Source organism: Thamnophis sirtalis, unplaced genomic scaffold (assembly GCF_051295495.1).
Source record: "Thamnophis sirtalis isolate CommonGarterSnake01/CBP01778 unplaced genomic scaffold, rThaSir2_p1.2 scaffold_10, whole genome shotgun sequence".
Lineage (NCBI taxonomy): Eukaryota > Metazoa > Chordata > Lepidosauria > Squamata > Natricidae > Thamnophis > Thamnophis sirtalis.
In genome coordinates, this window is record NW_028261390.1 from 19,847,109 (window position 1) to 19,859,251 (window position 12,143).

The 12,143-nt window shown below is 40.6% G+C and overlaps 1 protein-coding gene across 3 annotated transcripts in view; it reads right to left on the reverse strand.

The window, feature by feature from the left end:
- Window positions 1-11,422, reverse strand: part of UBE2D3 (ubiquitin conjugating enzyme E2 D3) — a 30,837-nt gene extending 19,415 nt beyond the window's left edge. The window contains exons 1-2 of one of the 3 annotated variants that reach the window (XM_087724162.1): window positions 11,288-11,422; window positions 10,335-10,689 (exon numbers count right to left, since the gene is read on the reverse strand). In XM_087724162.1, coding sequence (XP_087580288.1) covers window positions 10,335-10,358 — 24 coding nt within the window. In that variant the 5' untranslated portion in view covers window positions 10,359-10,689; window positions 11,288-11,422. Of the gene's footprint in view, window positions 1-10,334; window positions 10,787-11,287 lie in introns of those variants that run through there. The other 2 variants (XM_087724161.1, XM_087724163.1) reach the window with 2 other exon arrangements.
- Window positions 11,423-12,143: the final 721 nt, after the last annotated feature.

Below are 12,143 nucleotides of genomic sequence, written 5' to 3' on the forward strand. Positions count from 1 at the left end.
TACTTTTCCGGGCCACCTTCCTTGGCACCTGACTTGACGCTCTCCGTCTCACCCAATTGCACTGTGGCCCTGGCCTTGCATAACAGTGATTTGAACAAATCCAGGGGAAACAAGCCTGAGAATGCTGGTGCTTCAGGCTTTGAGGGATCCTCATCATTGGACATATCTACTTCTCTCTGAACCTAATCCCCAGCCATGCAACCTTCACTAGCCAGAGAAGGAGAAATTGGCCGGCGCAAACCTGAGGGGGAGGGTCTTGGCCTAGCCTGGGCAGCGCTGCCCCCCCCCCGTGGCTTTTGCCACAGTTGCCGGGCTCACAGTCCCCTTCTGTAATCCAGTAGAAATTCCACGTGAAATTGCAGAGGAAATAAACCTCTTAATGCTTGCAGGAAGCTGCTCCATGTCTCTAATGAAGGAATCCTCCTCTCCCACCTGTGCACAGTCATCAGGCTGTGGAGCCAAGGATGGCCTAGTGGGATTATCCCCCCTGCCCCCCTGCATTGAAAGGGATCTCTTAGATAGGGGCCCTGTTCTACAATGGAGGGGGGGAGGGGAAATGTCCCCTGCATAGATATACTGGGGAATCCCCCCTTGGAGGAGACCTAGACCTAATGGGCGATCTGGACCTCAGGGAGAACTAGGCCTACCCCTCTGTTCAGCCCTTGACACCTGCTTTTCCAGGGCCCTGTGCCTCCTTTCTTCATCTCTTTGTAAAGCCTTGGAAGGCTTCCCAGCAACCATGGTCTTTCACAACCTTGCAGAGGCTGTGGGCCTTTCCCGGATCCGACTGGAAGTTCCCTCCCCAGGAGACAATGCGGGGGGAATCAGGCCTCTCCACACCATGTGCCATGACACAGTGTCGGGGGCTTCTTCAGGCTCAGCCCACCCGACCAGCAGCACAAACCAGCTTCACTCAGTCACTCACGGTCTCCATGCGACGATTGCAGCCGCCGATAGACCTTTCCGGACCGTTTTCAAACCATGCGGCTGCTGGCAGCACCAGGAGGCGCGTAATGATATCCAGCCTCTAAAAGCCCCAACAAGAAGTTTAAAACCCTTACCGGTGGCCAGGAGCAAGCCACACCAAGGGGAGGCTTCCAGGAAGCAGATGGAGGCAATAGGGGGAAGGCAGGGAGAGGAAAATGTAGGATGGCACTGGATTGCTTTTTGGAGTAGCACAGAGGCGTGGCTTCAGTTTTAACTCTGTCTCGAAGCCATTGGACATCACAATACCCAATCCCAATCCTGGCTCATCCTGCAAATTCCTCCAGAAAACTACATGATGTGAATGTTTTCTTTATGGCAATTACAAATGGTTATAAACTATTTCAGGAATAGAGTCAACAAATCTCAAGCTATTTTGGCCGTTCTTTCTCAATAGTCATTACAGGGAACATACCAAGAATGACTACTTTTACTAGTACAATATTGAGAAAAACGAGTGGTATAATACATCACAACACACTTCGGCACTTGTTCTATGAATCTGAGTTTTCAGCAACACAAAATCTTGAATTAGGTAATAGGCAGTGGAAAGGGATATGTGTTATGGCTAGACAGAAAAAAAAACCTAAGGTAGTACTGACTGTCCTGCAAGACAAATCAGGAATAACTAGATTTGGATGAATCAGCCTTACCTAAGACTGAAGTAGCAATTAAAATTGAGAAGTGTGGAGCGTATGTGTATATGCAAGTAATGTATTCTAATATTAATGGCCTTGCTCTTGGAGAACTTCTTAACCAAACATTCTGGAATACTAAGTCTGACATTTTTATAAAATGAATCAACTACAATTGAACTATGATCTCTCCTCCTTAGTGCCATAAAATACAAAGCTACTCATTAAAGATAGGTGATAGCAAAATGGAGGCAATGCACTGAATTACTAAATTGATTAATAAACACAATGCTCTTTTATAGATTGGTTTGTTATCACTATTGTCATGAGTTATTTGTTACAATTATATATATAGAAATATATTTGTATAAATGTGATTTTAAACTTCACCAGTGGTTTTGTTTGAAAATCTTACTTTTAAAATGCCAATAATATTCTTATAGCAGGGTACTTAAAATATAGTAATATGTTGTTTAAGAATAATAAGCTACTTATTATTAAAATCAAGTCCTCAGCTAATTTAAGGAGTGACAACTATAGGAATAACACCATTAAAAAAATTTCATTGTAAGGCTGTAAGATTGCTGTGTCAAAAGATTTACTTATTCCATTATTATTAATAGCCTCAAAGACTACTTGATTCAAAATTATACTTCGAAACAAAATGGTTCACAAATTACAGGGCAAACTCCCTATGGACTGAGGTGGAGCAAAAATCACAGAACATAATCCAGTAGGTTTCAGCATGAGGCATTTCTATCACAACTAAAATTTACAAGTCTTGAATACTTCATAGATATGTATTAATCCACATTGGATTATGTAAATGACTACTACAGAATTTAAAATGTAGTTCTGGAATTGTAAGGATGTAACACAAAAAAGAATATTGGAAATCAAATTAAGAGTTTAGGAAATTCTGCTCTGCCCCTTACCCTTTCTTATGTAATGAAGACTCACTGTGGAAGTTTTATCAAAATAAATGCAAAAGTCAGATATTTTAGCTAAAAGGAATTTGCAATAGAGTGTTGTTTCTTTTTTCAAAGAACCTCAGCATGTCCATATACTGATTAAAACCGTTCAGCAGTCGGTATTTGAAGACAGAAAAGTTCCTTGGATAATGCAACCTAGCATCTCTCACCTGAAGTGGTTTCAGGTGCCAACACACCTTTTCCTAGAATTGCACAGGCTGTTTTAAGTACTTGCAGAAAGAAGTTATAATTACATAATCCAAAGTGCCTTTTTACCTTCAAATCCAAAGTATTTGGTGGTCTTACAAATTTAAGCAAAGCAAAACATGGAAACCTATGCAAGTCAATTATTTAAAATAGTGTCACTACAAAATAACCTGAAACATTCCAGATATGTAATTCAGTAATGAAAATGAGGAATAAAATATTTTATTTTACAAATGTCTCTTTCCCAATCGATTATTTTGACTTCTGAAGGAAACATCATCATCCAATCAGTGTATCATTATTGCAATAGCCCTTAGACTTATATACCGCTTCACAGTGTTTTACAGCCCCGGAACAACCTGGGTCCTCATTTTACCCACCTCAGAAGAATGGAAGGCTGAGTCAACCTTGAGCCTGGTGAGATTCGATCTGCCAAATTGCAGGCAGTCAGCAGAAGTAGCCTGCAGTACAGTACTCTAACCACTGCACCACCACAGCTCTTACTTATGCGTAACCAATGTAAAAATATATTGTACTATAAGCAACTACCATAATTGAGGCTACTCCAGTCAGTCGCTAAATTGGAAATCACTGTGCTTTCTGCAGAGATAAGATCACAGATAAGTCCTCGGATTAGGACCACAACTGAGGCAGAATTTTGGTTTTAATTTATTACTATTATATGTCAGGTCACCACACAGCCAGGCTCAGTTTTATGACTGTTTTTATAACAATCATTGAGTTATCACAATTGTTAAGCAAATGACAAGGTTTTAAGTCTAAATCCAGCTTATCCAATGGATGTTTACCAGAAAATGGCAAAAAATGTTGCAAAGCACTATCATGTGATCATGGGATTCTGCAATGTCATAAATGCAAGCCAGATGTCAAATGCCTAAAATGCAATCATGTGATCATGGAAGGGGTACAGCAGTCATAATTTTGAGGACAGGTCATAAGTAACTTTTGAGTCTATTGAAACTTTGAATCGTCAATGAGCATTCAGTTGTATGTTCAGGACTACCTGCACTGTTTCACTTCTTCGGTTTGTGTTTGCCTGCTAACCACTCCCCTGCCCTTCAGAATGCTGGGTACCTGCTTATTATCTTGTACATATCAAAAACAATGTGATTGCACCAATTGCCTGGAGCTTCCTCTGCAGTGTGTGTGTGTCAGAAAATTACCTACAAAAATGGTTTGCTTCCTCCATTCCCCTGCAAAGAGATCAGAGAGGAAACAATTTCAAGAGAGTAATCTAAGTAGTTCCCATAGTGTGTTCACAGCCCTGGTCACAATACTTTTGATATGTAGAAGAGCAAACATCTTATTCTCTTGCAAACCCTTTTGTGACATTTTGACAAGCAAAGTCAACCGGAAAGATAGATTCACTTGACCAGTGGGTTCTAACTTATCAACTGCAATGATTCACTTAACAACTGTGGCAAAACAGGTGGTAAAATGGGGCAAAATTACTTAAAGTGTCACTTAACAATAAATTTTGTGCTCAATTGTGGTTCTTAATCGAGGACTACCTATTCTACCTGACATTTAAATACTAATTTAAGGAAACATATAATGCTCCTACATTAATTAAGGATATTTTAATAATGATCATGTCCCATGATTTTTAACCCAAGGTCCACAAATATAGCTAACTCCACAATTCTTTTAACAAACCAAAAGCATCACTGCAGCTAGTTTTAGGATATAATTAATCCCTGTCATATTGTACTCCAAGAATATTCAAAATTTCTCCAGTACTGCAGGATGACAAAGTCAAAAACATGAGGGCATATAAAAGACCCCCTTTTGAAAGCTGAGTAAAATGTCTTGCTAGTAAAGATAATTGAAACATATATTGTACTCCACTCTTTCCAGAGAATTGGTTTAGTGATATAATCTTAGCGATAAATTATTTTGGATTATAGATCTTCTCCAACATAATTGTGAGCAAGTAGGGACCAAACATTCATGGCTAATAACTGCAAGATAAAGATAAAATATAATTTTGTTAAGATGTGAACAATTTATCATTACCAGCACTATCATTGTTTTTAAAGCATCTTTGAGATTTCTTTCAACTCTTAACAGTTAAACCAAAATGTAAACAAATTGTAAACATTTGGTCTACAAGAGTCATAAATCAATATAAAATAAGATAGCTTCAATTTCCAAGGAAAAAAATTACAATTCTCTTTTTACTTTAAAAAACTATGCCATACTATCATGTAGAGAAGGAGTGCTATTTCATTTGTTAACTTGTCTTGTCCAAAGAGGTTTCTGAACATTAAAAATTATTTGGAAAGAAATGCAGGCTAGAATTTTGGTGTGATAAGTATCTCTGTGCTAATGGAAAACTAAGTATTCCAAATGTAAAGAACAATTCAAACTGATTTGATTTGCTGGTATGTGTAAAGATGAATTCTTAAGATAACACTAATTATTAACATGTGTTACCAAGAAAGTTTCGAAGACATCCTGAACTAGAATTGCAAACAAAGATGTCTTTGACAGATCTACCTAGATATTATAAACAAAGATTATGAAAGTAAATCTAGAAGAGAAAGCAAAACTGACAGGAAAACATGCAGTAGAATGGCTTGTAGAGCAGCCCAAAGTAATGAAATGTGTAAAGGCAAGATTACTGGTGATATTTTACATATTTCTATGGTATTGCAATCAAAAGAAATTTACAGCAGCTTATTTAGAACAAGTACAGATTGAAATATCCATGGGAGGAATAAAAAGAAGTACAAAAACATTACAGAATATATGAATTACAGATAAATAAATAAAAAATAAAGATAGCAATATTTACACAGCAGGGGAAAACTCTATAAAAAAATCTGGTCTTCAAGAGCTTCTGTAATAGCAACAAAAAGGGAATCAGGCTGGTCTCTACATGGGGCTGTTCCACAATGCAAGTTACAGTAACAATTGTAATAGCATTTAAGAAACTTAAAACATTTCAATTTTCCTCCACCATCAAATCAATATAGTGAATAATATAAACACAATAGACCTACTGATGAAATTGCTGTGTTTCCTATCAATATGATTAAGAATAGGGCTGGGGAGGTGGAGTCAAAGCATCCTATTGGGATAAAAAATATTTTTCTTTCTGATATAATCAATATGAGAAGAAAATTAGTTAATCCAGTATCCTAATTTTGTCCGCAAGGGTTTTTGCACCAGATTAAGTAACTGCTATCAAAACAATTAAATCTGTTTATTACCTAATTTTATAAAATCACATTGGGTGCATCAACAAAAACAGATTTTTATCCAATAAAAATACAGTCTTCATTCTCTTAACAAACAAGTAAACGTGGTCAAACCCATCTTACTGTAAGTAATCTTAGAACATTTACAATACAAGAGAAATTTAACATCTAAGATGAATTATTGAAGGGGAACCATGTGGCACCATGTTCTGTACAACATACCAAATTTAGTATTATCAAATCAGATTCATAATTATTTTAAAGCCTTATCTTTAAAAAAATTAATATCTTTTTTAGGAGATAATAGATTTACTAACACTACATCATAGTCACAATCCTGTAGGTTAGCTAAGGATAGTAACTGACTCAAAAATATCTAGTAAAATATACAGCTGAATGGAAGCTACCTCAATAGTTCTCCTGACTTTTTGTAATTTTTATTTCCTCCAAACAAATATTAATTGAAACTAGAGGCTTCAAATGACAAACATTTTAAATATCTTGGAATACAAAACCACTACAATTATTAGAAGGTTGTATAGGATCATTCAATAAATAAAGAAATCTTTAAACATTTAAAGACTACAGTGAAAAAGATGAGGCTCTGTAAAAACAAACAGAATTTTAGCATAAATGCAAAAATAAAATATACAAAGTGACATTTTACCAAGTATGAACAGCTAGATATAAGTATCATGCATATCAAGTAACAGTGATCTATTGCACTACAAAGCTACAGATGCAACTTATCCAAATCTTTATGAGACAAGTGTAAGCTGTTCTCTTATACAGACTGCACACTAATAAAATAGGAGACAGAATCATGTTGCCATAAGTTCTTGAACCAAGAAAAACAAAATGAACTATGAAAAAATTAGTAATGCAATGGACTAAAATTGTTTTAAGTTATCAATTTACTATGTAGTCTTTTACATCATGGCTACACCAGATTCAATTCTAATTTCACCTATCTCATCAGTAATATTTTATGACAATATTATACTTCAGGAGACACACTCACAATCTGTCTGTCTATCTTCTAGTTTGTCATAAATAAAATATACAGCACAATGCTGTATAATGTCTTTGTATTGCTGTTTGTTATACTGACTTGTCATTATCTACATAAACATTATTTCACTAAACATTCCTGAATATATTGATTTATTGTACGATATAACTAATAAATTTAATTTTCTTTATAAACTTTGGTTGGCTAACTTGCCCAATGTGAAATGTTAGCATCTGTCAGCTAACTATTTAAAACTGAGTTCAATAAACTAAGCAAACCACTATGATCAATTAGCAGGTAACTGAATTTTCTGTCACATTCATAAACAAGACAGGTGGCAGGAACTACTATTGCCATTCCATTGATGCTGCCTTAACTAAAAACTATTCATTTTATAATAAATCAGTATGGTTAAATATCTATTTTTTGTTTTAAAGAATTCTTTGTGTATTAAATATGTATATTAATGTAATTTTCTCAATCCTATTTGGATACTTTTGTTGAGAAAATAGCTACACAGACAGCAGCTTCCATTATATTTATTTGACATTTTATAAATTCCAAACAACCAGTACTCAGAAGTAATAGAAAAACTAATTATAGTTTGCTTGGTTTAACCACACCCACTGGGATGAAGGAACAAACAAAAGTAATCAAGTAGGATATACTATACACTTTACAAAAAAGTATTCCTTGAATCAAACATACCAAGACAATTAGTAAATAATTCTCATTTTTATAGCTGAAGATCAATACATATTTATATACTATAAAGTAATTTTACAAATGTTCATTTTGTAAATGGTATACAATCACTAAAATTTGGTCAATATATTGAAACAAAATTGAGAATTATTTCTTCAGTAACCATGGTCAATCTGAGGCCTGAAAGTATTTTGAATTATTGCCTCTCGACTATTGAATAAGTCAGGGAGTAAGAAATCTTGAGTGTACCTGGTTATCTACTTAAAGCAAGAACTCTTATCCATAATTACTTGTTTACTAGATAAATAATATAGTTCTTTCATATACATGTGAGCCAGTTGTTTCTATTTACTTTTAACTAAGCATGCAAGGGTTACTTTTAAGATTTTCATGAAGAGGTATTTGTAGTTGTTTCAAAGTTTATGGAGAAAAAAACTGCAAAAGTATACAGAGAAAAGTAGCAAACAGGAATATCAGAGAACCTTAGATAATATTTAAATAATGGTTATGTGGTAGGCAAACATTATTTCAACTGATTCACATTTTGATAATTTGTATGGGTATATAAAATGTTTTCTAATTCAAAATGTTTCAAAATTGAGAGAGTTGTTTCAAGTTTGGAATAGTTTGTTCTGATCATTCCAGAACTGTTCCAAGCTTAGAATACTTATAGAATGGTTGAGGATAGTTTGGAACATTTCCAGGATGTCTGGAATAACTATTTTAAATTGAAAATATTTTGCACACTACTAGTTTCTTGTTCTGGCCATAAGATCAACCTTCAGCTATTTGAAAAAAACAAACAAACCAGGAAGCATTTTTTAGACAATCTATATATTACATTATAAGGGTGTTACTGATAAAAATGTATTCATTATAATTAACCTAGGTAAACCAGATAGAAGTTGAGACATCAGCTCTGAGAGTTCTAGAACATTTCAGATGTATTGATTTCAGTTAACACCAGTTAGTTACATTGCCAAAGATAATGCTATTACAGGCATAAACTCTAAATTCTAGAACTTGGTTATTACAACTATATTCTTATTTATAGAATCCCAGCTTCAATAAATTAAGCTACTATCTACAAGTATACTTTAAATCAAATCTGACTTTCTGAACAAGATGAAATGCAATGCAAATAATAGGAGAGCACCTTTTATCAAGGGCTCTGATTATCTTTCAATTCTTTAGCATTTACATACACCAGGAAGAAATAACAAACGTTCAAGACTCAAACTGCTAAATATTCTGCCTATGTTGTTGTGAAAACTAATTAATGCTGGGTGACTCCCTTGAGTTGTTATTCTCTCTACTGCAGGGGAACTAGTTTTAGACGAAAGCTTACATCTATTCGGGTTTTAATATTGAACACAAACTTTAGAAAAAGTGACAACTCAAGGATAATAGTTCTATCTAAAATATAATCTAAAAGGTGGTGCCACTATTACAACTGATCTAATGCTTCACATGCACTAACTATAAAGAGCTTTTATTGGGGCAGAATACCTCCAAGCCAACCCTGAACTTGTCAGAAAAACGCTAGGAAGGAAAGGGGGGGGGGAGAAGCCTCCAAACGTGGAGACAGCTAAAAGTTTTAAGCAGGTCAGCAGCACTTCCAAGACCTGAGCCATTTGTAAAAACACGCTGACCCTTAGTTTACAGGAACTGTCACCAGTGAAACTGGGTGACAAAGTTACCCAAACCGCACCCTCTGCCAGGACAAGTGAGCCTCTAACTCAAAATAGGAACCAACTTCCTCACAACGACACTCAGTTCACATTAAGCTCCTTACTCCACCCTCCTTCTAGATTGTGCAAGAACCGACATTCTCGATGCATCACAGAGCCGCCACCACATACTTCCGCTCCTTCTCAGAAGCGGAGGCAAAACGCAAGGATTCCGCATTTCACAAAAAAAAAGGGGGGGGAGGCTTCGGGGCCCAGATCGCGGCCAGGCCGGTCGGCAGCTGCCGTGGAGGCGGCCGAGGACGGAGAGGAGCGTGCGGGTGTCAGTCATGTTATGGCTGAAAGCTAGCGAGGAAAAAGGCAGAGAGATCCCGGAGAGCGCCTGAACTGGCAAGCCCGCCGCCATCTTACAATGCGGGAAAGAAGTTCCCGGCCAGAGCAGAGACACCGACGGAGGAGGGGAGGCAGCAGACGCCACACAGAGATACATACACAACACACACACACACACACACAGGGTGGTGCGGGTTACTTTCCAGTGGCTCCCTCAGTCAAAAGGAGCGGGGCCCGGGAGGGGATCTCCGGCTTTGTCATTTCAACCAAGGCTCCGGGCAGCCCGATGGCCCCGGTGGAGAACGAATCGGCTCCGGACACTCCGCGATTGAGCCCCAACGGTCCCAAAGCCCCCCCCCCCCGAAAGCTTCCACCCCTTCCGCCGGGCCCGACTGCGAGCAGCCGCCAAGCCAACCTCCCGTAACGCTCCTACCGGGCCCGGCTGAGCCGCCGCTGCCAAACGCCCTGCTGAAAGGCAGGCAGGCAGGCCGGGCAGCCTTCCCTCCCGGCTTCTTCCTCCGCCTGGCGGTTTAGCCCGGCCGGCCGGCCAAGGCCGCGTCGGGGACCCCGCTCACCTTGTTGATGCGTTTCAGCGCCATCCTGCCTTCTGCGCGGGGGGAGCGTGGCGGTGCGGGTGGTGGTGGTGGTGGGTGGCCGCCGCGGCCGGGGGTCACTCGAACTGCGCCTCCTTCGCCTCCGCCTCGTCGGGCCTGTCTGCGCCGCCGCCGCCGCTGCCGCACTCCCTCCCTGCGGGTGGGGGATGGAGCCGCTCGCTCGCTCGCCTTTTCCTCCTTCCTCCGGAAACAGCCGGGGGCGCCCGCCCGCACCGAACACCAGCCGCGACGTCAACGGTGCCGCCTCTTTCGATCGGCGGAGGTCTCCCGACCGGCCTCTCCGGAAAAAAGGCGACGAGGGGCCCGCGACTACCTCCTTCGGACAGGAACGGAGGGGGGGGGAGATCGCGGTTAAACTCAGGCGCAGCAGCCGCGCCGCCGGCGAGGCCAAGAAAAGGGTGGAGCTAGATATAGGTCCCGCCTCCTCCGCCACCACCCTCCCCCCTGGGGCGGAGGCGGGCCTAGAACGCGCGGCCGCGTGAGGTCCCGCCCCCCGAGGGCCTTCCGATTGGGGGACTCCAGCAACGCTCAACTGCCTCTATAGGAAGGAAAATCGCGCGTTCATTCGGTGGAGCAAAAGGAAGAGATAAAAAGGGGCTAGATTGTATTCGCGCACGCGCCCTTGGTCAGATTTACTTTTTTTTCCCCCTTCGCATTAAGCGGAAAAAAAGGAAGGCACACAAACGTCTTCGCTAAACCTCTCGCGAGATGAACGTATGTTCTCGGGGGGGGGGGGGAATGCCCGGCTTCGGTCATCACCAGGGAACGCGGAATGCGCGCGTCGAACCGTGAGCACATGGACGCGCACAGCCCTCCCGCCCCACCCCCAGCTTCTTCCCTCTTTTGGAGCGCCTCCGCTTTCCCCCCCAACTCCTCCCTGCGCGACAGTAGCAACGGCCTCCTCCAACACTTACGATCCTGCTGCCGTTACAATCGGGAAGAAGCGCTTGCGCGCCTTCGACCGCCTCCCGCAAATAACGCCGCTCGGCCCCTCTTCTCTTTTTCGGGATTGCGCACTCGCTGAATGGCCGTCACAGCCGGATCTATTTAGCGAGGAAGGTCTGGCCTTGTATCCCTCCGCACAGCTGGGCTGGGGCTCGGGGGGCGTCCGTCGCTTCCTTGGATCAGCCTCCTCCCCCCCGCCCTCCCTACCCCAAATGGGATGTTACCTGCTGACGGTTACGCTTCTCGGTCTGCCCAGAGTATACACGAGCTGCTTGACTTGACTAAATCTTAATGTTAAAGTCAGAGTCTGGAAGTGACCAAGAGTAAGGTTGCCCCCTTTTTAAGAGCCGGGGATTCTTTTTCTCAATCCCGATTGGAACATACTTTTATTGTTCTTCATTTAGTTTGTCACTCAAACTATTCCTGTTACAAGATAACAGGAATAAGAATAAACATGAATAACCCAGGGAATGGATACAAATAAATGGGGACAGTAGGACAGGGGCGTTAGGCTCTGGTGCGTTTATGTACGCCCCTACTGAACTTCTGAAAAATTATATACAAGATTGGGGCCGTGTTTGAGGCCCACGATAGATTATACTCTGAAAGAATTAGGTGCTGGCCTAGAAAGGGGGAGACTTGAATTCTACTCCCGCCTTAGCCATGAAAAACCAGCTGAGCGACTTTGGGCAGCCACTCAATCTCAATCCAACTCTCCTCAAAGGGTGGTGGTTGTGAGGAAAATAGGAGGAGGAAGGAACATTGATAGAATCCCCACCATGAGTTGTATATAAAAAGGCGAGATAAAAATCTTAAAAAACACAC